Genomic DNA, 25,995 nt, shown 5'->3' with positions numbered 1-25,995 from the left:
ACATTTGGGTTGATTCCAAGTCTTTGCTATTGTGAATAGTGCCACAATAAACATACGTGTGCATGTGTCTTTGTAGTAGAATAATTTATAATCCTTTGGGTATATACCCAGTAGTGGGATGGCTGGGTCATATGGTACATCTAGTTCTAGATCCTTGAGGAACTGCCATACTGTTTTCCATAATGGTTGAACTAGTTTACAATCCCACCAACAGTGTAAAAGTGTTCCTATTTCTCCACATCCTCTCCAACACCTGTTGTTTCCTGACTTTTTAATGATTGCTGTTCTAACTGGTGTGAGATGGTATCTCATTGTGGTTTTGATTTGCATTTCTCTGATGGCGAGTGATGATGAGCATTTTTTCATGTGTCTGTTGGCTGTATGGATGTCTTCTTTTGAGAAATGTCTGTTCATATCCTTTGCCCACTTTTTGATGGGGTTGTTTGTTTTTTTCTTTTTCTTTTTTTTTTTTTTTTTTGAGACGGAGTCTCGCTCTGTCGCCCAGGCTGGAGTGCAGTGGCCGGATCTCAGCTCACTACAAGCTCCGCCTCCCGGGTTCACGCCATTCTCCCGCCTCAGCCTCCGAGTAGCTGGGACTACAGGCGCCTGCCACTGCGCCCGGCTAGTTTTTTTGTATTTTTAGTAGAGATGGGGTTTCACCGTGTTAGCCAGGAGGGTCTCGATCTCCTGACCTCGTGATCCGCCCACCTCGGCCTCCCAAAGTGCTGGGATTACAGGCTTGAGCCACCGCGCCCGGCCTGTTTTTTTCTTGTATATTTGTTTGAGTTCTTTGTAGATTCTGGATATTAGCCCTTTGTCAGATGAGTAGATTGCAAAAATTTTCTCCCATTCTGTAGGTTGCCTGTTCACTCTGATGGTAGTTTCTTTTTTTTTTTTCCATGAGGCATTTTATTTGTAAATGTATGTATTACATCCCTAGAAAAAGAATCCCAGGATTTTCCCTCCTGTGTGTTTTCATCTTGCTTCTTCATGGTCCATGATGCCAGCTGAGGTTGTCAGTACAATGAAACCAAACTGGCGGGATGGAAGCTGGTTATTCTGCCATTTTTCTAGACCTTTGAGTTGCACATCAAATCTGGGGCTGATCACTCCACACTTGTTTAGCCTGCCTGTAAGGTTCACAACAATTTTCCCAGCTCTGTGATCATCAGTGATTTCAAATTCGCCAATGTAACCATGCTTCATCATCACAGTGAGAAACCGGACGATGACTTTGGAGCACGGCCTAATAAGCACCTGGCATTTGCCTCTCTTTTCGGCATTGTTGATGTTCTTGAGAGCATCAGCCAGGACATTCATGCGCACCATTGTGGCAGCGCGGAAAGATGGCGGAAAGAGCCACTCTTCTATTTTTTTACCATAGATTATTTTTACCTATTCTAGAACTTCATATAAATAGAACCACTTAAGTATATACTCTTTTGTGCAAGACATCTTTTGCTCAATATGTTTCTTAGATTCATCGATGTAGTTGCATGACTTAGTGATTTGTTTCTCTTTATCGATGAATAGTAATCCATTGTACAAGCATATCAATTTGTTTCTGGTTGATGGACACCTTGATTGTGTTCAGATTTTAGTTATTATATATAAATCTGCCACGAAGATTTTTGTGTAATTTTTTTTCTGAGCATATGCTTTCATTTCGTGGGGTACATATGTAGCAGTGTAATATGATCGCTTACTTTTTTATTTTAAAAACCTAAGTGATCATGTCACTCTTCTGCTTAAGACCTCAAACAACTTCCACTTAGAATAAAATCCAAATTTCTAATTAAGCTGCTTTACTAAGTCCTCTATGATCTGGGTGCTACCTATTTGTCCAACCTCATATCATTCCTTCTCAACCACTACAATCCAGTCAGTGGCCCATAGACTGGCAGTTTTCTCCATCTGGAATGCTTTTCCTCCTGTTTATCACATAGAGTGTTCCTTCTGGACATTTAGATTTTAGCTGGCTTGTACCTTCTCTTGTCACACAATCTGAAGCAGACATGACTTTAATTCTCTACATGGCATTTCATACTATCTGATATTCAGTTCATTCTTTTTTTGTGTGTAATGTCTGTTTCTCCACGCTAAAATGTATGGCCCAGGAGAGCAGGGAACTAAAATGCATATGAGAGGCATTTGGTAAATATTGGATAGAAGGATGGATGAATGAATCTTTACAGACTTTAAGTAACAGCATACAAGGATTGTATTTCAAGAAGTATTTCCGTTGGTTCATCAGATTTCTGAATTTGGACATGAGTATTATTGTTTTCCTTAGCTTTAAAGAACCAAGTTTAATTTAAGAAGACTGTAATTTCCCCAGAAGTTAGTTTAGATTTAGGTAGGTAAAATCAATACAGATATTCTCAGCTAGCTATAGGACAGACTCTTCATTCCAAGAACTCTGGTAAATATAGAGTAGTACCCCTAAAAGCTTCTTAATTATTCACTACTTTTTATCTGTAATTAAGCATTGAATGAATGAATGCAGAAATGCAAATCTCCTCAGTGCATATTATGTATGTGGCCATGGACGGTGTTAGAAGAAGGAGGAGAAGTAGACTTGTTCTCATTATTTTCTGTGCACTTTGTGTAGGGAACTAAGCTAACCTCAGGGAATACTAGAAGGGATAAGATCCAATATTTATCCTTGACGGGTTTACATTCTAATTGGGAAGACCAAAAACTATGAAACAATAAATATCAATAAGAGAAACTTTATGGGCCAGGCATGGTGGCTCACGCCTGTAATCCCAGCACTTTGGGAGGCCGAGGCGGATCACCTGAGGTCAGGAGTTCAACAACAGCCTGGCCAACATGGTGAAACCCTGTCTGTACTAAAAATACAAAAATTTAGCCGGACGTGGTGGTGGGCGCCTGTAATCCCAGCTACGCAGGAGGCTGAGACAGGAGAATCGCTTGAACCCTGGAGGCGGAGGTTGTAGTGAGCCGAGATCACACCGTTGCACTCTAGCCTGGGCAACAAGAGTGAAACTCCATTTCAAAAAAAAAGAAAAGAAAAAAAAAAACTTTATAATCAGTACCAAATGAATGGTGTGGAAAATAAATAACGTGGAGGTTCATAGGAGACTATACGTACTCATTAAGGTCAGAAGTTTTCAGAAGATCCTTCAGAAAAAAAGACCTCAGATGAGTCATAAAGTGTGAATCTTTCTTAAATAAGTGGCCAGGAGAGGAAAGCTTGTGCAATTACAGATAACGGTCATTAAAAAATGGCAAAGGGGGAAGCCAACTAACGAGTCAGGAAGATTGGTGGTCTCGTAAGAGTGATAATGCCTTGTTAGGATTCTGTAAAATCTGGTCCTTAGTTTTTCCAGTCTAGAAATTCTCATTTTTCCTAGTCATCCAGGGTAAGCATATTCTCAGAGAGTTAACTCTGCTAACAAAATCTAAAAGAGACTAAGATGAAAAATTAAAAGACTGTATATCCATTTACAATGATAACTTTTTCAGTGAGTAGGATGATTGGTTTTGGTATCCAAGTCACCCCTCTCCCAGGATCAGATTACCTATGAAATTGAATTAGTATCAGAACAGTGAATGGTGAGCAGAGTCAAACGAAGGACCCTTCCCTTATTGTTTTAAATGAGGGGTCTGCTCAGGGTAGAAACCTGACAAATGTGATCAACATGGAAAATCATTTAGAAAAAAAATCAAACTTTTAGAGACAGTAGCAAGACCACTATCACTTATTTCACCCAAAACCAAGACTGCATGTGTCATTTAAATAAAAATCTAAATGATAACTCTTTTTATATATTTCTCTCCATTTTTGCAAGGTTTATGGTATATTAATTTTCCTAGAATTCACAGATCTGAATATAGTTTTGAAAGAAAATGAAAGTTAAGGAAGTATCCCGCTTTAGTTTCTGTTTCAGTTGCTATTGATTTATCTTTAAGCCTCTGATTATGGCATCAGGCCAAAAAAGACAACCATAAAAAAAGGAACAGTCTGCCCTGACAGACTAATGAGCATAGACCAAGGAAAAAATGCTTTCCTGGAAACTGTTGTGCTTAGAAGAAATTTTCTAAAAAGTGAGCAGGAGGACATCAGTGATTTCTGTGGACTGGGAATCCCCTCAGCTGGTGCAGAATATGCCTTGGAAAGTATGGGAGAGGAGGGCAAAGCTTCCCCTTCATAGTTTTCACTCTGAGCTCTCAAAAGATTCCCTGAGCTCACAGTGTTAGGTAATACTGGTTACATACTTTTCAATTACCCATGTGTCTCATCCTTCATAGCCAGCCTAAGCAGAGGGCAAAATGAGTGCTGGTAAAGTGGGTGGTAGACCCTAACAATCATCATGGCGTTGAAGGAGGGAGGGGCTCAGAATAGCTTCTGTTTGGATACATTTTAGGCTATGCAGTGTTTCTGAACTCATGCACTTGAGATGACTTTTACAAATATGGCAGATTTCATCATTTGGAGGAAGAGACAAAATTGGAGAACATTATAATAAAGTAAATGTGTTTGGGGGAAGTATGGTGCATTTCTTTCTCCTTCCCATAAATAAGATATTTCAACAAAATAAATTAGAATTTTGTGATATTTTGTTCTGTTTTTAATCAAAATCTTTAGAAAATGTGTAGTTTTAATTTTAATTGATTCATCATTGGTTGTCTTTTGAGAAGAGGAATCTTGAGATATGATGGTAGTTCAGTAGTGCATGTTATTCCATATTTTAGATTATCGTGTCTGGAATTGGTGGGTTCTTGGTCTCACTGACTTTAAGAATGAAGCCGCGGACCCTTGCGGTGAGTGTTACAGTTCTTAAAGATGGTGTGTCTGGAGTCTTTTCCTTCAGATATTCAGATGTGTCCGCAGTTTGTTTCTTCTGGTGAGTTCATGGTCTCGCTGATTTCAGGAGTGAAGCTTCAGATCTTCGTGGTGAATGCTACAGCTCTTAAAGGCGGCACGTCTGGAGTTGTTCATTCTTCCTGGTGGGTTCATGGTCTCGCTGGCTTCAGGAGTGAAGCTGCAGACCTTCACAATGAGTGTTACAGCTCATAAAGGCGGCGTGGACCCAAAGAGTGAGCAGCAGCAAGATTTATTGTAAAGAGTGAAAGAACAAACCTTCCACAGCATGGAAGGGGACCTGAATGGGTTGCCGCTGGCAGGCTGGGGCAGCGTGCTTTTATTCCCTTATCTGGCCCCACACACATCCTGCTGATTGGTCAGTTTTACGGAAAGCTGATTGGTCCGTTTTACAGAGAGCTGATTGGACCGTTTTGACAGGGTGCTGATTGGTGCGTTTACAATCCCTGAACTAGACACAGAGTGCTGATTGGTGCATTTACAATGCTCTAGCTAGACATAAAAGTTCTCCAAGTCCCTACTAGATTAGCTAGACACAGAGCATTGATTGGTGCATTTACAAACCTTGAGCTAGACACAGGATGCTGATTGGTGTATTTACAATCCCTTAGCTAGACACAGGATGCTGATTGGTGTATTTACAATCCCTTAGCTAGACATAAAGGTTCTCCAAGTCCCCACTAGACTCAGGAGCCCAGCTGGCTTCACCTAGTGGATCCCACACTGGGCTGTAGGCGGAGCTGCCTGCCAGCCCTGCACCACATACCTGCACCCCTCAGCCCTGGGGTGGTCAATGGGACCAGGTGCCATGGCGCAGGGGCAGCCCTCGTCAGGGAGGCTCGGGCCACACAGGAGCCCACGGTGTTGGGTGGGGGAGGCTTGGGCTTGGCGAGCTGCAGGTCCCAAGCCCTGCCCCGCAGGGAGGCAGCTGAGGCCCAGCGAGAAGTCGAGCGCAGTGCCAGCGGGCTGGCAGTGCTGGGGAACCCGGTGCACATCTGCAACAGCTAGCCTGGGTGCTAAGCCCCTCACTGCCTGGGGCCCTCAGCGCCGGCCAGTGCTCTGAGTGCAGGGCCTGCCGAGCCCACTCCCACCTGGAACTGGCGCTGGCCGGAGAGCACCCTGCACAGCCCCAGTTCCCACCCATGCCTCTCCCTCCACACCTCCCTGCAAGCAGAGGGAGCTGGCTCTGGCCTCCGCCAGCCCAGAGAGGGGCTCCCGCAGTGCTTGCGGCGGGCTGAAGGGCTCATCAAGCATCGTCAGAGTGGACGCTGAGGCCAAGGAGGCGTTGAGAGTGAGGGCTACTAGCGTGTTGTCACCTCTCGTTATCATTCAGTTTTCTTCAACCTGTTATTGACAGTTTGTGAACAATTTGAAGAAGAATGCTAAGTCAGGATTTATTGTATAGAGATAACTCACATTAGGGCATTTCCAATTTAGTAGCAGTTTATTGAGCAGCACCAAGGAACTATGAATACATCTGTACTTATGGTGCCAGGAGTTTTAGGACATATTCTTCTTAGGTACTTAAATGAAACTATGGTTTCAGTGTTATGTGTTAATCTCAGACTTGCTCAATTTCATTACCAGTTTCTGATAAATAAAATTTGCAGACAAGGCAAGAAGAAGCAACTAATATTGCCTCATTCACCCCTTCTCCAAAAAAAAACCCAAACAGTTTTTTTGTGTGTGTACTACTTATACTCCACAGAATGTGCTGACCCTATCATAAAGATTTATAATTGTTGGCTATGAAAATCTTTTCAGAAACAGATACAAAGAGGTATATTAATTCCATGTGGGCATATTAGGTTCCGTACTCAGTAGCCAAAAATAATTAAGTATAATCTTTCCTTTTCTAATAGTATTATCCAAAACTACTCCATTTGTTTGAAAGCTCTTCTTGGCTAATTAGAGGAAACAGTCCTGAAATTTTAAGTCACTGTGGGTGTTTGGCATCTTAAGTTCCATGTATTTAAAATCAAATCTGCAGTATTTTCTGCTAAACTACATCTTCCCCCTCATATCCCTATTTCTGTTAGTGACAGAACTATTCTTTCAGACATCAAAAGTTCAGCCTTTTTCCCTTGTTTCTTCTCTTGTTTTAAAGTTAGATTCAAATCCTTAACATGTTCTTTGTTTCTTTTTCTCAGCTTCAACTTTCTTTTTTTTGATATGGAGTCTCACTCTATGTAGCCCAGGCTGGAGTGCAATGATGCAATCTCGGCTTACTGCAACCTCCGCCTCCCACGTTCAAGTGATTCTCCTGCTTCAGCCTCCTGAGTAGCTGGGATTACAGGCATGCACCACCACACCCAGCTGATTTTTTGTATCGCTGGTAGAGATGGGGTTTGACCATGTTTGTCAGTCTGGTCTTGAACTCCTGACCTTGTGATCCACCCACCTCGGCTTCCCAAAGTGCTAGGATTACAGGCGTAAGCCACCGTGCCCGGCCTCAGCTTCAACTTTCAAGTCCAATCTATCACTGTCTTGATTCTTTTTGTAGAGTGTGCTTGTCATTATATTTCTACTCTTACCAATATCACCTTGGTTTAGCCCTTCTTCTTTTTATGATAGTAAAATACAAATAACATAAAATTTACCATTTTAACCATTTAAAAGAGTATGATTCAGTGGAATTAAATACTTTCACAGTGCTGTGAAGCCATCACCATAATTTAGTTCCTGAACATTTTCATCATCCAGAAACCCCATACTCATTAAGTAGTTACTTCTCATTAACACCTCCCCCAAGCCCCAGTAAACTAATTTGCTTTCTGTTTTTATGGTTTTTGCCTACTGTAGATATTTCCTATAAAATGGAATCATACAATATGTGGTCCCTTGTGTCTGGCTTTTTTTACTTAGCATGTTTCAAGGTTCATCCATGTTGTAGCATGTATCAGTACTTCTTTCCTTTTTATGGCTGAATATCTATTGTGTGTGTATACCACATTTTATGCATTCACTTGTTGATGGATATTTGGGTTGTTTCTGCTTTCTGGGTGTTGTGAGTAATGCTGCTACAAACATTTGTGTACCAGTTTTTGTTTAAAGAGCTGTTTCAGTTCTTTTGAGTATATACCTAGGAATGGAATTGATGGATTATGTAGTAATATATAATTATTATAATTCTGTTTAACTTATTGCAGAGCCAGCCCCATACTTTTCACACCAGTATTTTCCAAAACGTGGGACACTACCATGTACATTGATAACAACATTTAGTATCAGTGAATTATTCTTTTCTTAACTTCAATCCCTCTGATTAATTAAATCAGGGGGAATATTATTTTTTTCATTGTATTTTGTTTTATTGTTACATTTTATTTCCATGGCATGTATTATCATTTCACATGTATAGTAATGAAAGTTTACTTTTCATGCTAATATATGTAAAATAAAGTGGTATATAGCGTTTCTAAAAATATAATGAAGATCAGAGAAATGTTTAAAAAAATTGTAAAGATGATATGAGAATGCCTTGAAGTTTTGGAAATACAGACCTGAGCTATTGCAGCTATTGCACAAATCCGAACTGATTTTCCTTCTCCAGTCTTTCTCACTTTCAATCAACCATTCATGCAATTCCCAGAATATTTTCCAATGACTTTGATAGGGTCACTCTCTTCTTCACAGACATTTGTTGAATCCCCATTTTGTACAGAGTAAAGTTCAAGGTTGTTTATCTATATTTTCATGTCTTTCATCCTTCCAACCAAACGAATCTAATTATGATTCCTAAAAATCACTTTATACTTCCTACTGCTGTACATTCCCTTATGTTATTCCTCTGCTGTAAATTCCTTTTCCCTTAGTTTATATTGCCATTCAATAGATTCTGATATGCACCAGAAACTGTACTGTTGGCCTGGACTACAATGGCTTTCTTTTACACTTATGAGAGAGCAGATATTAGGCACAGAAATAATTCATTAATTACAATGGCAGTAAGTAGTATGATAGAAAAATAGAGAGTGTTATGGAAATAAATAAATAGGACACCTGATCTAATTGAAACTGAAGGGATGGTTTCAAAGGCTTCTTGGAGAAAATGTCATTTAAGCTGAGACCTAAGTAATTAGTAGGCGTTAGCTTAGTGAAGAAATGGACAGAGAGAATAGTATGTGCAAGGTACCAAGGTGGGGAGGATCTTGGCTCAAATATGTTAATTATTCATATTTCATATATTTATTTTGCTATGAAGAACTTTAGGTATACATTTTATTCTCAATAATAATGTACTGGCCAGTAATATTTACAAACACCAATTTACAAATACCACCTTCTTACAAATACCAATTTATCATGCAGTCTTAACTCTCTGAATTTTTTTTTGAGGCAGGCTTTTGCCCAGGCTGGAGTGCAGTGATGTGATCACAGCTGACTGCAGCCTCAACCTCCCGGACTCAAGTGATCCGTCCACCTCAGCTTCCCAAGTAGCTGAGACTACAGGCGTGTGCCACCATACCCAGCTAATTTTCATATTATTTATAGAGATGAATTTTTGCCGTGTTGCCCAAGCTGGTCTTGAACTCCTAGGCTCAAGCCATTCACCTATGTCGGTCTCCCAAAGTGCTCAGATTATAGGTGTGAGCCACCATGCTCAGCCAACTATGTGAATTTTTATTTTTAAAGAGACTTAAAGAAAAATCAGTGTAAGTAGTCAAAGATTAAAGATTAGATTCTTTTTTTTTTTTTTTTTTTGAGGTGGAGTTTCGCTCTTGTTTCCCAAGCTGGAGTGCAATGGCATGATCTTGGCTTACTGCAACTTCTGCCTCCCAGGTTCAAGCGATTCTCCTACCTCAGCCTCCCTAGTAGCTGGGATTACAAGTGCGTGCCTCTACACTCAGCTAATTTTTTGTATTTTTAGTAGAAACGGGATTTCACCATGTTAGGCAGCTTGGTCTTGAACTCCTGACCTCAGGTGATCTGCCCACCTCGGCCTCCCAAAGTGCTGGGATTACAGGCGTGAGCCACCCCACCCAGCCAGATTCAGGTCTTAAAACTATCCAGGGGCCGGGCGCGGTGGCTCACGCCTGTAATCCCAGTACTTTGGGAGGCCGAGGCGGGCAGATCACAAGGTCAGGAGATCGAGACCACGGTGAAACCCCGTATCTACTAAAAATACAAAAAAAAGCCGGGCGCCGTGGTGGGCGCCTGTAGTCCCAGCTACTCGGGAGGCTGAGGCAGGAGAATGGCGGGAACCCGGGAGGCGGAGCTTGCAGTGAGCCAAGATAGCGCCACTGCACTCCAGCCTGGTGGACAGAGCGAGACTCCGTCTCAAAAAAAAAAAAAAAAAAACTATTCAGGGAATTTATATGGAAGTCCCATCTCTATATAGAAATTTATATAGATTTATATAACAATTTATTATAAATCTATTTTGTATCTATGACCTGTATAATAATACAATATATATACCTAATTATAATCCTATAATAAATATTTTTATTTTTCAAATGTACGGGTGCTTATATAGAGAGTACTGCTGTCAGTCAAGGCTTTTGGTTACATGCAGAGAAACCAACTCTGGCTATCTTAAGGAGAAAAATAATTTAGTTGGAGATTGAAGGATCCACAGGACAATGGAGAATAAGTCTTGGAAAATGGACAAAGACCTAAGGGAGCTAGATGATAGGAAGGACTAGCCAGAGTCATGCTACAGGAACACACATTGGGAAGCCACTACCGTAAGACTTTCATTGTTGTTGCTGCTGCTGCCAGGCTTTAAATAATTTTCTTACTCGTAGTATCTTTGTGATGCCAGTTGGAGTTCAAAGTCTAGGGTAGAAACAGCATGGCTGAGTCCTTGTTGTGGCTACAGGAGAGGATCTCCTCTCTTTGGATTCTCTCTTTTGGCCTCCCTCCAACACTCACATAAGGGATTTTCTCCAAGTAAGAACGGGGTTTGGACTATCAAGACCTCCCCCCACCGACAAAACAAACAACTGTCTTTCCCACCTACCCATTAAAATATATTTTTAAACAGTTCTGCATGATGACGGATAGGTGTATGTTTCTGAAATATAAGGCAAAATTTTTAAAGGCATCTCAAATGTCCTGGAAAGTATGTAGTTTTTTTTTTTTTTTTTTTTTTTAAAAAAAGAAAGGTTGTGGTAGTTTATTAGAGAAAAAAATGACTTTGATTCTTTAAAATAGTCTTGAGTATACCTAAATTTTATAATATATCGGCATCAACAAAGAAATTGATTAGATTACGTATTTTTCTTTTTTTTTTTTTTTTTTTTTTTTGAGACGGAGTCTTGCTCTGTCGCCCGGTCTGGAGTGCAGTGGCCGGATCTCAGCTCACTGCAAGCTCCACCTCCCGGGTTTACGCCATTCTCCTGCCTCAGCCTCCCGAGTAGCTGGGACCACAGGCGCCCGCCACCTCGCCCGGCTAGTTTTTTTCGTATTTTTAGTAGAGACGGGGTTTCACCGTGTTAGCCAGGATGGTCTCAATCTCCTGACCTCGTGATCCGCCCGTCTCGGCCTCCCAAAGTGCTGGGATTACAGGCTTGAGCCACCGCGCCCGGCCTAGATTACGTATTTTTCTAAGAGACAGAATTACGAAAAGTGAAGGTGATTGCCAGATATACATTTGTTTATTTTTCAATATTTTCCTTTGGTAGACAAAAACGTTTTGTATTTCAAATGTGTCCAAGATATTGCTATCATTTATACAAACGGATAAAAACACAAAGTACAATAAACACACATATCCTAATTACTTCAAAACATCTCAATGAAAAACAGTTGAAAAACATCAAATTAAGACCAGTGCTACTAATTTGGTTATGAAATATGTGCACTTTTGCCAGTATCCCATAGCATATAATTTTTTTCATAGTACATTTTATGAATTACATTTCATGAATTGGTTATAAAACAAACCAAATGATGCATAAGAATGTTTCCCTACCTACTGATGTGCTACTTGATATTTGGAGAAAGAAATGTGTATTTGCATGAAAAAATATTTGAGGAATGTTTTACTACACATAGATGCTTTTGACTCATAAGCGCTTGACTCCAGTAATAATGTCAATGTCTCCACTGTAACCACAGATAGTAACATAGCATAAGGATCAATACAGAGAGACGACTTCTAGAGACAGAAATGTTCTCATAGTCACAACAGAATAGTTATAAGCATCAAATCTAGAAGGTTCTCTAGCCTACAAATGCATGAATGTATACTGCAACAAGTAACAATGTGAAAGCACTTTGTAAACTCCAGTGGTAACGAGCCTTTCTTAAGGTAGCTTTTCCTAGAAATCCGTTTAATTGTTGGACTACTTTGGGCAGCGGAATTCTGATTGTCATTAATTCAGGAAGACTGTGTTTCTGTTTTTGGTTCTTTCACCCACCTTTCATCCTTCATATAACTGTACAGAAGATGAAAGTCACAAACCTATAGAAAAGTCTCAGTTGCCTACTGCAGAATTCTTGTCATTTCAGTAGTCACAGTTAAACTTGTTCTAGGTTTTTCAAATCCTCTTTTCTAGGACTTCGTATGTTTTGATATTTTAAAAAATTCTTTATTTCAACTTTCTGGAATAAGAAAACAAGAGTTTTATTTACTTGGACTGTTCTTATTTCCCCCAGGACACCTAAAAACATATAGTGAGAAAGGGAAACTGTTACAACCAAGGACCCCTTAACAGAATATTTCACACAGGATCATAGCAGAGTCTTTCTGTAGTTTCCACATTATTTTCTTTTTCAAAAGATCTGTCTTGGATAAAACAGATTATAACATGGGAGTAATCTGGTAACTTACTTTGATTATAAGTCTTGCTTGCTTCGATTTGGGATTTAGGCATCGTTGTCCTTTATTTTCTTTCAGGGTAATACTGTTAAAAGAACATACAAAAGAGTCTTAAAGTTCAGATGCAAATACATAAACAAAAAAGCCTGCACCATTGTCATCTTCAGCAAGTTCATTACTTACATCACTTCTATTTTGTCACAGTTGTTACTTGGGTAAATTATGGAGGCTTTCTCAATATCTGCCACTTTCACTGCTTTTACTCCAGGGCCTATGCAAAGACAGCGTCCTCTTTTGAACATGGGGAAACCTAGAATAGATCATAGCATTAGTTAGTAATGCATCTGATTGCAACAGATGGCTGTGGTTTATAACTGGTGGCGAACGTGAGCAGAATTTTCATTAAGGGTGAAGATAGTAATTTGTCAAATAGCACTTAACACAGTAACTATTACTGGGAAAAGAGTTAAGTAAGATGTTGATTATTTCTCTTTAAATTTGTAAGCAAATCACTAAAAAACGGGAAGCATGAAGGAAGTTTATTGGAGGTGAAGCTTGTTTTGCCCCCTTGATTTTATCCTCAAGTGTTTTCCCAGAAAGCTTGTTAACATGATCGCTATATAAAATTTTCTTAACAGACACTTAAAACTGTTGCTAAAGGCTCTTGCCAGATATTCTAGCCAAATCAAAAATTCCATGAAGTTCATAATTTCTAGTTTCGATAATCATCTCTAGTACCTTAAATACGTCCATCATTTCTGTGCTACAGCTGTATAACTTCTAATCTGTGAGATTAAATATAACTTTATCATGTCTTTTAGGATAAAAGTGGAAGAAAAGACATTTGAAACATTAGAAAAGGAACTTATAGGTTGAGAAATAAAAAGTCCTGCTTACCTTGAACAACCGTAGCACACAATATCATAGCTAAGGCTATAGCCATGCCGTTCACACTCATGTTTGTATTTTGCTGCTGCTGCGGTTGCTGCCACTGCTGCTGCTGCTGCTGCTACTTCAGCTTTGCTACTCTTCTTGGAAGGAGTAGAAATGCTGAACATGAAAGGAAATTGACAATTGGTATATATAGAGCATTTTATACACCCACAATCCTTTTATGGCACAGGAATTTCCCTCTTTGAGTCATGCACCTTTCTTGCTTCCTAGAGTTTCTGTTTTGTTCTCTTCTAAATGCTCCTGTCCCTTCCTATTTGTAATAGTGTTGAAAGTGATAAGAATGTGAAAGCACTGTGTAAACCCAGATGGTAACCAGCCTTTTTAAGGTAGCTTTTCCTAGAAATCTGTTTAATTGTTGTGGGCAGCGGAATTCTGATTGTCATTCATTCAGGAAGACTGTGTTTCTGTTTTTGGTCCTTTCACCCACCCTTCATCCTTCACATAACTATACAAAAGAATATTCTGAGAAGCTTTTTTTTTATCATCTAACTTTTTCTTTCCAGTTCAAACTCTTATGATAGATAAGGCCTATATTATTTGACACCAGATGACCTTTTCATATTTTTGCCTGTAAATTAGTGCCTAAAGAAGTTTCCCTGTGTTTCTGTATTTATGTCTATATTGTTTTGCATTTTCCACAATTTTTACTTTATATATTTTATTTATTTTGTTTTGCTTTATTTTATTTTTAAATTTAATTTTATTTTATTATTTTGTTTTATAATTATTTTATTCTGCGAAGCTTTTATTACAGGCAGATGGCAGGGGGCTCAGTCCTTTCGCAGCTGCTTTCCTCATGGCGGTCAGGACATTGCTCAGCTCCTCCTGCCTTCTCTTGGGGCAGATGTTTGTCCCTACCCTTTTCTTGATGAATTTGAGGGCCCATTTGACCTTGGAGACCTTCAGTAACTCCATGCCACGCCACTCGTTAGGGGTGAAGCCACATACCTCTGGGATCATGTCCCACACAAACTTAGTGTGTTTGGTCAGGCGCCTACAGTGGCTGTGCCTGGGCTTGCTCATGTTCTTGGTCACCTTGTGGCCCTTATTGAGGCCCACTATAGGGTAGCGCAGAGTCATGGCTTCTGCCCTCCAATGGTGGCCATCGTGGAAAACTACTTTATAAATATTTTAGCACTGTTACTTAGTAGTTGTATGAGTTGTGTTAGGGATCATAAAAAAAGTGATCCTCTTTCCTCATGTGATAGTTTTACCTCTGAGATTCTACTTTGATGTAATTCCTATCTTTTTTTGTCTTTATCTTTTCCTGTTAAGCTTCCTAAATCTTTAAGTGTGTCACTTGTAGACATTTAAGAAAATCATATCCAAGGAGCTTTCTAATGGGTAAGCTTAATAAAATACATTTACTGTTTAGCTGGTTATCTGTAATTTTTAAAATACTTCCTTGCTGATTCTTTATGTTTTCTTTGATTTCTTCCTAACTTTAAATATGTTTTATTTAACTTTTTGAAGCAATTTTTTTTTTTTTTTTTAATGAGATAGGTCTTACTCTGTCACCATTCTGGAGTCGAGTGGCACAATCGCAGCTCACTGCAGCCCTGAACTCCTGGCCTCAAGCAGTCCTCCTGCCTTGGTCTCCCAAAGTGCTAGGACTACTGGGATGAGCCACGGTGCTTGGCCTTCCTTAAGTAATTTGAAGGGAATACACTGTTTTACATTTTGATATTCTTAAAATTATTTTAAAAGATTTTTACCTGAATTTTTCTGATTATTTACATTAGCCGTCAATAATTTTTTTAGCTCCTATCTTTGTAACATGAGAAAATCACTGTAACTTGCTTTCAAGAATTTTTCTCCTATTTCCTAGTTTTACCAATAAAAGTTGGTATAATCTGGGAATTTATAGCTGGTTTATTACTTTTAGATTATTATTTTATCTTATTCAACCTTTTTTTTTGAGAATTACCATTTGCGTTTCATCTTTAAATTATATATTTATTTAGGTGTACTCCTGCATTTAAATTCTTTAACAATCATGACTAATCTTTAAAACCTCTGAAAGTCTTTACAGTAGTCACCCATTAAATGAGAAATTCTAGAAATAATTCATAAGTTTTGAATTGTGCACTTTTCTGAGTAGCATGATGAAATCTCACATCATCTTGCTCCATGACTTCATCCCATCACATAGACATTTTATCATCTCACAGCATCACTAGAAGAGTGAGTACAGTACAGTAAGATATTTGAAGACAGACTACACAGTCACTTAACTTTATTACAGAATACTGTTGTAATTGTTCTATATATTACTATTGATGCTGTTACTGTGGCTAATGTATAAATCAAACTTTTTTATAGATATGTATGTATAGAAAAACTACAATATATACAGGGCTCAGTACTGTTTGCAGTTTCAGGCATTCATTGGGGGTCTTGGAACATATCCCCCAAAGATAAGGTGGGGGGGCTAGTGTATTTTAATTAATTTCCAAGTAACTGGAATATTCTTTCCCTCTTTTCCATTAATTCATTTAACATATGTAAATAGAGACTAATTTTTCCTTAGGAATATGGGTAAAGTAAAAGGAATGTGTTCGTGGAGCTCATAAATCCTTATCTGCTATTATTTTTTAATGTTGCTTTTCATTTTCTCAGCATTAGAAACACAGTAGAGCATACTTAGTAGGGGAGGCTCTGGAGTCAGTCTGTGTTCAAATCCACACTCGATTATTTATTTATTTTTGAGATGGATTCTTGCTCTGTAGCCCAGGCTGGAGTGCAGTGGTGTGATCTCGGCTCACCACAGCCTCTGCCTCCTGGATGCAAGCGATTCTCCTGCCTCAGCCTCCCAAGCAGCTGGGATTAAAGGTGTGCACCACCACGCCTGACTAATTTTTATAGTTTTAGTAGAGATGGTGTTTCACCATGTTGGCCAGGCTGGTCTCGAACTCCTAACCTCAGGTGATCCTGCCGCTTCAGCCTCCCAAAGTGCTGAGATTACCGGCGTGAGCCACTGTGCCCAGCCCACATTAAATTATTTATGAACAAGTTACCTCAACTTTTTGAGGCTGTTTTCTCATCTATAGACTGGGGATAATAATAGTACCTTTTTTTTTTTCTTTTGAGATGGCGTTTCTCTGGGTCACCCAGGCTGTAGTGCAGTGGCGTGATCTCGGCTTACTGCAGCCTCTGCTTCCTGGGTTCAAGCGATTCTCCTGCTTCAGCCTCCCAAGTAGCTGGGATTACAGGCATGTGTCACCACGCCAGGCTAATTTTTGTATTTTTAGTAGAGATGGGGTTTCACCATGTTGGCCAGGCTGGTCTCAACCCCCTTTTTCATAGGGCTGTTGTAAACTAGGTATTAAAAGAGGTAATGCATATTAACCATTTAGAAAAATATGTGGCACTTGAAATGTATTAACTGCTGTTAGTATTATCAGTGTCCTTTTCTGAACTGGCATACCACATCTAGTTTGTTTTCAGCTGTTTTTCAGCATTAACACAAACACAATCAGTTAATAAAAGATTAGTTGACATTGTTATAGCATATAAAAATATTTTAAATTATAATAACCATGAATATAAAAATAGCACACTAATCATAAAAATCACTTGCAGAAAGTGCGTGAATGCAATAACATAGTTCAAATAATACAGGCAATAGTGAATATTTCTGCTTACTAGCTAAAGTTGTGTTGTCATATAGCTTTGGTGTAAGAGGATTTCTTAAATAGAGATTCTTAATTTTTTTAAAAGACCCTGGAAATTGATATTATTAAACATATTTTTACATTATACTATTTTAATTAGAAAATAGACGTAATTCAAATTTACATAAAACATGACTAAACTCTTCCTTTTGCCTTCACGTGTGAATTACTACTTAGCTGTGTAGAAAAACTGTGGATCACAATTTTCTCCTTCAGTACTCTGCTGAGAGTCCTGGAATATATCCCCCAAGGATAACGAGGGGACTACTGTATTTTATTTTCTAGTGTTTTATTTTATTCCTTACTGCAAAAGTAATATCTGATATATTAAAAAAAATTAGAGCTGGGCATGGTGGCTCACGCCTGTAATCCCAGCAGTTCGGGAGACTGAGGCAGGCGGATCACTTGAGGTCAGGAGTTCGAGACCAGCCTGGCCAACATGGTGAAACCCTGTCTCTTCTAAAAATACAAAAATTAGCTGGGTGTGGTGGTGCATGCCTGTAATTCCAGCTACTTGCAAGGTTGAGGCAGGAGAATCGCTTGAACCCAGGAGGTGGAAGTTGCAGCCAACCAAGATTGCATCACTGCACTCCAGCGTAGGTGACACAGTGAGACTCCATCTCAAAAAAACAAAAAGCTAAACATTAGAACATATGTAATAGAAGAACCATACCACCAGAGATGACCACTATTTTAGTTTTCTTCCCTCTGGATGGATACACACATACACTGGATACACACACACACACACACACACACACACACACACATTTCACCTAAGAAGTGCTATATCAGACTATATCAGGTTCCCCCATGCTGCCCCACCATGTGTTAGGGACTATAAAGATACTTCAGAAGGAGACAGAGGAGAAGACGGGGAGAAAAAAAAATTCTTCCTTTTCCTCTGTGAGGAAGACTACTGCATAATCTTCCTCACAGAGGCTGCTGCTTGTGTATGACCCTAGAGGAGGGGGCTATCCCTTGCCCATGTAGACACATCTTTGCTTTTCCTCAGAGCTAAATCACAGTTTGAAAACTGAGGGAGGTTTATTTAGTTCTTCACTTCTTCAGGTGATAGATCCAAGCTTATGCAGAGTAAGGAGAGGGATTAGTTTTGTGCTGTAACCTTTTCACTTCATCTCCTTGAACCACAAAATAAGCCTAATTAGCCTTTAGCAGGTGCTAATATGGTTGCTCTCTCCTTCTATAACACTCTCTCCCTCTTTACTGCTCTTCCTCCCAGTGTTCCTGCCTTAGAGTTTCCTGGAAAGCACTACTCTTTTCTACAGTAGTTCATTTGTTCATTTACTCATTCATTCAGCAAATGTTTATTTTAGATATCTGTCACATGTCTGGCACTCTTTTGGGTATTAGAGATAGAACAGTGAACAAAACTCACCAAGTTCTTTCCGTGTGTTGCAAATTTCAGAACTTTCTGCCTTATTGTAAAAGTTAGTCTGCCTGATTTCTGCTGGCTCTGTAGATGTGTGGGGTCAGACGTGTCTTCAGGACTGTGACTTGTTCTGGCTCTATACTCTCTGATATCACATGAGGAAGATTACCTTCTTTCATAGCATCTCCTCATCTGGTGAGCCTGAGAGATCCCTGTTTTTTTGTATTTGAATAATATGGTTTTTCTAGCATGGAATGCACTTTCCTCTCTTTTGAATCCTTTCCTTCCTTTTAGTCTTGATGTCTTCATGAAGCCTTTTTCATTACATCGTGGTGTCTTCTTGTCCTTTATACTTTGTAGAACTTACTGTCTTTTCTAACTTTATCCAGTAGAAATATAATGCAACGCATGTACATAATTTTAAATATTCCGATAGCCACATTTAGAAAGTAAAAAGAAACAGATGAAATTAATTTAAATATATTTTCTATAATTAAGCACAAAAATATATTATCATTTCAATGTGTAATCAAAGTGGCTATAAAAATATTAAACAAAATATTTTACCTTTTATTACTAAGTCTTCAAATTGAACTAGCTACATTTCAGATGCTTGATGATAACATGTGTTTAGGGGCTACCATATTGGACAGTGAAGGTCTAGTTATTCATTTGGCATGTATTATATGCTGACTCCATACTTATTTTAAACTAAAGCTGAGGTTGGAGAGGCAGAGAGATAACTGTCAAACTCCTATAAATTTCCCTAGTTGCTTTCTTCTTTCTCTAAGTCATTATATCTCATTGCTCTTTTTCTTTGATTAAATGCAAAAAAGGTCAGATACATTCTCTGTGTTCTTAGTAGTGTTGGCCTTTTTTGTTGTTTCCAGAATTGGACTATTTTATTTTATTTTCCCAGGTTCACCTACTTAAATAAGCTTTGCTTTTAATTTAAAGACATAGGAGCATCCCAGGAAATGATGGAATCCAGTTTCCATAAGTAATCATCCTTTCAGCTTAAAAAATCTGTAATCTGTGATTCTTCTGAAATTTTATTAATGCTCCCAAATTAGCCAATTAATGTAGAATTTTAAAATGTTTCCAAGTTAGAAGAGATTAATGTAAGCTATTTAAAAATAATTTCCAACTCACCATTCATCAGGTCTCTGAATAATATATTGCCTGACAAAAGAAAAAAAGGTAGTATCAAGGATATTTTGTTCAGTTAAGTTAGTGAAAAGTGGTTTACAAATGGATACTAATGTTTCCATTTATTATAAACGAGTATGATTTAAAAGAATCCTGTTTTGAGTGTTAGAAGGCAAGTGACTCACTCCTAGGGAAGAGGTTGCCAGGCATGTAATAGACACTTAAAATAATGTAGATAGACTGAACAGATTAATGTAGAATCCTAAATTCTTAAAAGTACAGTAGTATAGTACCTGATGTTCTTTTTTACAGGGACTTAGGCATGCCAATGAATTTAGGGAGCTGCCAGTGGGTTTTTTTTTTTTTTTGAGAGCTCTTAAATAGAATACTACTGTGAGTTTCTTACAATATTATTAAAATACTTGTCCCAGAAATTAGATTCTGCAGGCTATATTCAAGGTAGCCATTAGGCACTGGGTAAGGCTCTATTTTCCCCCCAAAACTTGGAGTAAATTGTATAAATAACATTCAAATCATTAAGACATTGAGGAATAGTGCATGTTTTATTGCCACTGAAAAGAGTTTCAAAGTGACGATGAATTTTTGTTTTAGACCTGCTCTATCGCCCAGGCTGGAGTGCAATGGCGCGATCTCGGCTGTCCGCAGCATCTACCTCCCAGGCACAAATCATCTTCCAACCTCAGCCTCCTGAGTAGCTGGGACTATGGGAAAACACCTCCACAGCCAGCTAATGTTTTTGTATTTCTGGTAGAGATGGGGTTTCACCATGTTGCCCAGGCTGGTCTTGAATTCCTGGGCCCAAGTGGTCTTCCCACCTCAGCCTCCCAAAGTGCTGGGATTACTGGCATAAGCCACTGTACCTGGCTGACAATGAATTTTAAATAAGGATGTTTCTGAGTTTATGTTGTATCTCTTTTTTTTTTTTTTTTTTAAGATAGAGTTTCACTCTTGCTGCCAGGGCTGGAGTGGAGTGCAATGGTGCGATCTCAGCTCACTGCAACCTCTGCCTGCTGGGTTCAAGCCCTTCTCCAGCTTCAGCCTGCCAAGTAGCTGGGATTACGGGCGCCCGCTAATTAGCCCAGCTAATTTTTTTTTGTATTTTTATTAGAGACGGGTTTCGCCATACTCATGCCTGTAATCTCAGCACTTTGGGAGGCTTAGGTAGGCAGATCACCTGAGGTCAGGATTTCGAGACCAGCCTGGCCAATATGCTTTATCTCTTTCTGGGACTTTGACATAAGAAGAGATTTCCAAAGGTTGTATTCTGCTAATGTAGTCTGGTATTTTGAGAATGAGATATACCAGCGCTCACATTTTATAGGACGACTTCATCCTTGATATTTGCTACCCCAAACATTGCAGTCTCAAGTGCACGCACAAAAGAAGGGCCAGTTTTCAGTGACTACCCTATCACCATATGGACCTTCTCATGCTTGAGAGTGCCACTGGTGGCCATCTACCTTTCCTTGTCAGTATACATTTGGGGGATACAAACGTAATTTTGTTACATTGATATATTGCATAGTGGTGAAATTAGGGCTTTTAGTGTATCCATCACCAGAATAATGTACATTGTACCCATTAAGTAGTTTGTCATCATCCACCATCCCCAACCCTTCCAAGTCTCCATTGTCTATCATTCCATACTCTATGTCTATGTGTACACATTATTTAGCTCCCACTTATAAGTGAAAACATGTGTGTACCCAATTTCTTTTTTCTTTTTTTTTTTTTAAAGACAGAGTCAAAAAAAAGACAGAGTCTTGCTCTGTCACCCAGGCTGGAGTGCAGGGGCACGATCTCAGCTTGCTGCAACTCCTGCCTCCCAGATTCAAGCAATTCTCGTGCCTCAGCCTCCCAAGTTGCTAGGATTACAGGCCTGTGCCACCGCACCAGGCTAATTTTTGTATTTTTAGTAGAGACGGGGTTTCACCACGTTGGCAAGGCTGGTCTCAAACTCCTGGTCTTAAGCCATCCACCTGCCTCGGCCTCCCAAAATGCTGGGATTATAGACACGAGTCCCTGCGCCCAGCTGGTGTGTACCAAATTTCTGATGTTAAAGGAAAGGCAGTTATTTGTTCCCTGAAAGTTGAGCACAAAAAGAAGAAATAAGCTTTAGTTTCCAGTGGTTAAGGATTTGAAAAATAGTTACTGGTAGTTCAGTTTACTTTGCTTTTTAACTCTGTCTATTCATGCTGATCACATACAGGTTATCTCTATCTTGTTACTGGAATTGGATCGTTTCTCATTGGCTTAATTAAATTTATTGCACAGGAGGAGTCTTCCTGAAACATTTAAGCTATACCTGATTTATTAACTACAGCTCTGTCATTTTCTTATAAATTAATTAAGAGTTTGATCTACCATTCCTCTTCTGAAAAGAAAACAGTGTTTCTCTACCTTTTTGGTAGAAGAGTTATTTTAAAAAACAGCTATTATTTGTCTCTTTTTTCAACCTGGCAAAGCACAGTATATAAATATTGTTTGTTTTATCTCTAACCAGATTTATTGCCTTGGAATGTTACTTTTTACATTTAGTTAAGAAGCAGGGTCATGGGACAGCAGCAATGAAAATCACAAGAATTCCTTTCTGGGATGAAACGGGAGTGAAAGGCATCTCAAAGGTCTGACAGTGTAACTCCGAGACCCAAGCCTCCCTGGAAAACAGAAAATGCAAAAGAAGATTAGAGCAAAAGACTAAATGTGGAACAATTTGGGATGAATAAAATCTGACCGTCCTGGTGAGAAAGCAATTAAGAAAGCTAGAGAAGGTGTCTAGAGCCCCATTTAATTTACATTTCATTGAATAACAGGAGAATGTTTATTGTGAGACTTGTTAAAACTTGTATTTTGTTGGTAAAGTTTATCCTCTATTTCCCCATCATGATTTGTAGTGGTAACCCTAGAAAATTACAGAACAGGCTGGGCGCAGTGGCTCACGCCTGTAATCCCAGCACTTTGGGAGGCCAAGGCAGGCGGATCACAAGGTCAGGAGTTCAAGACCAGCCTGGCCAATATGGTGGAACCCTGTCTCTACTAAAAATACAAAAATTAGCCGGGCGTGGTGGCGGGCGCCTATAGTCCCAGCTACTTGGGAGGCTGAGGCAGGAGAATTGCCTGAACCCGGGAGGCAGAGGTTGCAGTGAGCCAAGATTGTGCCATTACACTGCAGTCTGGGCGACAGAGCGAGACTGTGCCTCAAAAAAAAAAAAAGAAAAAAAAAAATTTCAGAACAGCCAATATTTATTCCAGGGACTGGATAAAAAGGGAGAAGCCTGTGTTCTTTTCTGCATTTAGCTGTGATGAACAGAATCTCTGATCTGAGGCAGTAACTGATGTCAGTGCAATAGGTAGCCAGCAGGTCAACTCTTGTCCCTAAGGATTTATACCAGATGAAGGTCTTGTGACCTTCCAGAGGAAACAGGAAAGGACAGAGAAAGAGGCAGTGAAACTACTTTAAGACTTCGGTGACAGTGCTGTTCCCTCAGTGCCATCCCTCTACCCCACTGCCTTTCTCCTTCTTTAGTTTTTGTTCTAAATAATTTCCTAGAGTCCCAGTAACCCTAAGTGCTATCTCTCTGCTCATTCTAGGTCCCTTTCCTTCCAGAACCCTTAAAGTTTGAGTTTACATTTTTGGAAGGATGCCAGGGATTAGCCCAGTTAGTAGGTCAAGCTTCTAAGGGTTAAACGAGTGGAGGGAGACTTTTTACCTCTACCTGTGGGGTCTTCCCAAAATCTGATGAATATGCAGAGCCCAAAGCTGAGTCTGGAAAGTCAAAGAGGCCTGTGAACATATTCTAAAACTAAAGACTCCAAAAATAGGTCTTAAAAGCCAGGCATCAAGGGTTAGGGGAAGAGAAAAAGAGTTGCAGGTTTAGAATAAGGGGGCAGCAGACCTGGAAATTGCCAAGAAGCAGCATTATAGCTTAGTAGCATCAGAGTAATGGGAGGATGGGGTGGGGGTGGATGATGTGTGCGAAGAGACCAGGAAAGGTGCAAAGTTCCTGTTGCCTATCAGGCTGAGGAGGAGAAATAAATGTATTCCTGACATCTCACGCTGAGATTTAGAATACTTTTCTCTCTAGAAAAAAAATACATACTAGATTAGATTTCTTGGCTAGCCTGCTAAAATAGTTTCCTCATAATGAACTTGAAATATAGATTCTAAGTATCATGAGAAAAATTTTGGTAGAAAACAGTGGGTTATCAAATGAACTTTCGAATTAGGTTCCACTAATAAGAGGGGAATCACCTGTCAATTAGAATTAAAGAAGAGTTAGCCATACTTTAGTATTTTATCATGGCTTACACATATTTATTAAGATTATTTACTATTATTTAAACAGTTTAAAAAATAATAGTGACACTTTTGAAGAGTATTGATTAGTTATTTTATCAAATATCCCTCAATTTTTCTTATCTGATATTTTCTCATAATTGGAATAAGGTTTTGTATTTTTGGCATGAAAACTACAAAATTATGTTTTCTTTTCAGTAACATATAATCAGGGTTCATAATATTGATATGTGTTATTATTAGTGATGTTTACCTTGATTATTTTATTACATTTGCCATCTACTAGGAAATACCTTACAGGTTGGAGGAGACTTAGGAGAAATAACTAAATGCAATGTGAGTTCTTATAGGAACCTAGAAAAAGGACATTAGTGGCAAAATTGGTGAAATTAAAATAAGATCTGAAGTTTAGTTAACAATATTCCAATGTTCCAATTGGTTCCAAGTACCAACGTTCATTTCTTGTTCTAGATAATTGTACTGTGGTCATAAAAGATTATGACCACATAAAAGTTGACACTAGGGGAAGAGGAGTGAAGGAAATAAGGGTACTATCTGTACTATTTTCTGTAAATCTAATATTAACTCAAAATAAAAAGTTAAAAACTAACGCTCTGTAACACTTACATAGTGCTTCCTATTTACCATATGTACTCTGCATCTATTAACTCTGGTTCCTTTCAACAACCCTGTGAGGGGAACTGCTATTATCCCCATTTGTCATATGAGAAGACCTAGATACAGAGAGGTAAGAAGCATGTCCAATGTCACATGGCTGTGAATTGGTCACATAGCTAGAAAGTGGCTGAGTTGGGATTTGAACTGAAGCACTTTGGATCCAGAAATCAATTACAGCATACTGGCTTTCAATGTGCTATATATGCACATAGTTTAAAAAGATTCAATTATACTCTTCTCTGAAGCAATCTCTGTTACAAGTTTTTGGCTTTTCTTTTAATCCTTCAAGGAAGAACTTACTTTCGAATATTGATAGGAAAGCAACTCACTTTGGTTTTTATTTGCAATATTCAAAGCTATGCTGTGGCCGTGTTTTAGTCTCTCTTCAGAATCTTCTCATGGCATGCTAACAATTGTAGATAGCAACTATGTTGGAAACTAGGGAATCCCATCTGAGTTAGTCAAAGTCTGCAAGTAAAGTGCTAATTGCTCATAACTACTATGTTATGATTAAGTACAGTATGATTAAGTAGACTCAAACTTCATTCGGAATTTAACCAAATTCTGCAGTTGCTCTCCTGAGTACTTTGATTAGTATGAATGCTTTTTTCATTTTACTATTGAAATTACATTTTTTAACTCAAAAATTGCCAGCTATTGTAACAATGGCTTTGTTTGTGGTCTTCAAAATTGAAGAAAGAGTACGACGTGAATTACTATACATTAGACCTTTGAGAGTCTGAATGAATTGCTTGAGTTTGGTCTGATTAGTGTACCTAATGTAGAGACTGAGCTTCCTTAAATTGCCAGAGGGGTAAAGTTTCACAAGGTACTGGTTGCTGTAAAGGAAGACTGACTTGAGTTAAATAGAAAGTTGATAAAAATGCATATATTGACAGTTACTGACTCAGTAAGCTTTATAATTCTAGCAATCAATCACTGCTGATTCATATGTTTAGATATACTCATTTCTATCTTTCTGTTTCCTAGGCCAAAAAGAAAAAAGAAAACCGATATTTAAGAGGTGAGAAAAGTAACAGGAATTTCCTATCTATTTATACACATACACACAAACACAAGCCTGTAGTCTTTGCTGCAGAAGCAGCTTGTCTTTCATTCCATAGTTAGGGCATTTTTTTTTTCTGTGCGTTGAATTAAAATTTATAAACAGCAGGAATTGTGGCTTGTTAAAAGAAAAACCTTAGACAAATT

General features: G+C 38.9%; 4 protein-coding genes across 7 annotated transcripts in view; 1 reads left to right on the top strand and 3 right to left on the bottom strand.

Moving 5' to 3' along the window:
- Nucleotides 1-25,995, top strand: part of ART3 (ADP-ribosyltransferase 3) — a 117,798-nt gene that overhangs the window by 15,640 nt on the left and 76,163 nt on the right. The window contains exon 2 of one of the 4 annotated variants that reach the window (XM_033214390.1): nt 25,774-25,807. The exons of the other annotated variants lie outside the window; for them this stretch is intronic. The gene's annotated coding sequence lies outside the window, so the exon portion shown is untranslated. The remainder of the gene's footprint in view (nt 1-25,773; nt 25,808-25,995) is intronic. 4 annotated transcript variants of the gene reach the window in all.
- On the bottom strand, nt 882-1,357 carry LOC117085460 (40S ribosomal protein S15a-like). Its single transcript, XM_033214396.1, has one exon. It carries the CDS (start codon nt 1,327-1,329, stop codon nt 976-978), a length of 354 nt encoding a protein of 117 aa, XP_033070287.1. The 5' UTR covers nt 1,330-1,357; the 3' UTR covers nt 882-975.
- On the bottom strand, nt 11,385-13,800 carry CXCL11 (C-X-C motif chemokine ligand 11). Its single transcript, XM_033214397.1, has 4 exons — nt 13,515-13,800; nt 12,801-12,927; nt 12,630-12,702; nt 11,385-12,400 (listed from the first exon to the last, which is right to left on the bottom strand). The coding sequence occupies exons 1-4, from the start codon at nt 13,573-13,575 to the stop codon at nt 12,317-12,319; spliced, it is 345 nt and encodes a 114-aa protein (XP_033070288.1). The 5' UTR covers nt 13,576-13,800; the 3' UTR covers nt 11,385-12,316.
- On the bottom strand, nt 14,301-14,651 carry LOC117084899 (60S ribosomal protein L36-like). The gene has a single exon (XM_033213318.1). It carries the CDS (start codon nt 14,649-14,651, stop codon nt 14,301-14,303), a length of 351 nt encoding a protein of 116 aa, XP_033069209.1.

Source organism: Trachypithecus francoisi, unplaced genomic scaffold (genome assembly GCF_009764315.1).
Source record: "Trachypithecus francoisi isolate TF-2019V2 unplaced genomic scaffold, Tfra_2.0 Lachesis_group1, whole genome shotgun sequence".
Classification (NCBI taxonomy): Eukaryota; Metazoa; Chordata; class Mammalia; order Primates; family Cercopithecidae; genus Trachypithecus; species Trachypithecus francoisi.
Note: the sequence above shows the minus strand (reverse complement) of the source record. Positions and strands in the feature narration are given on the sequence as shown.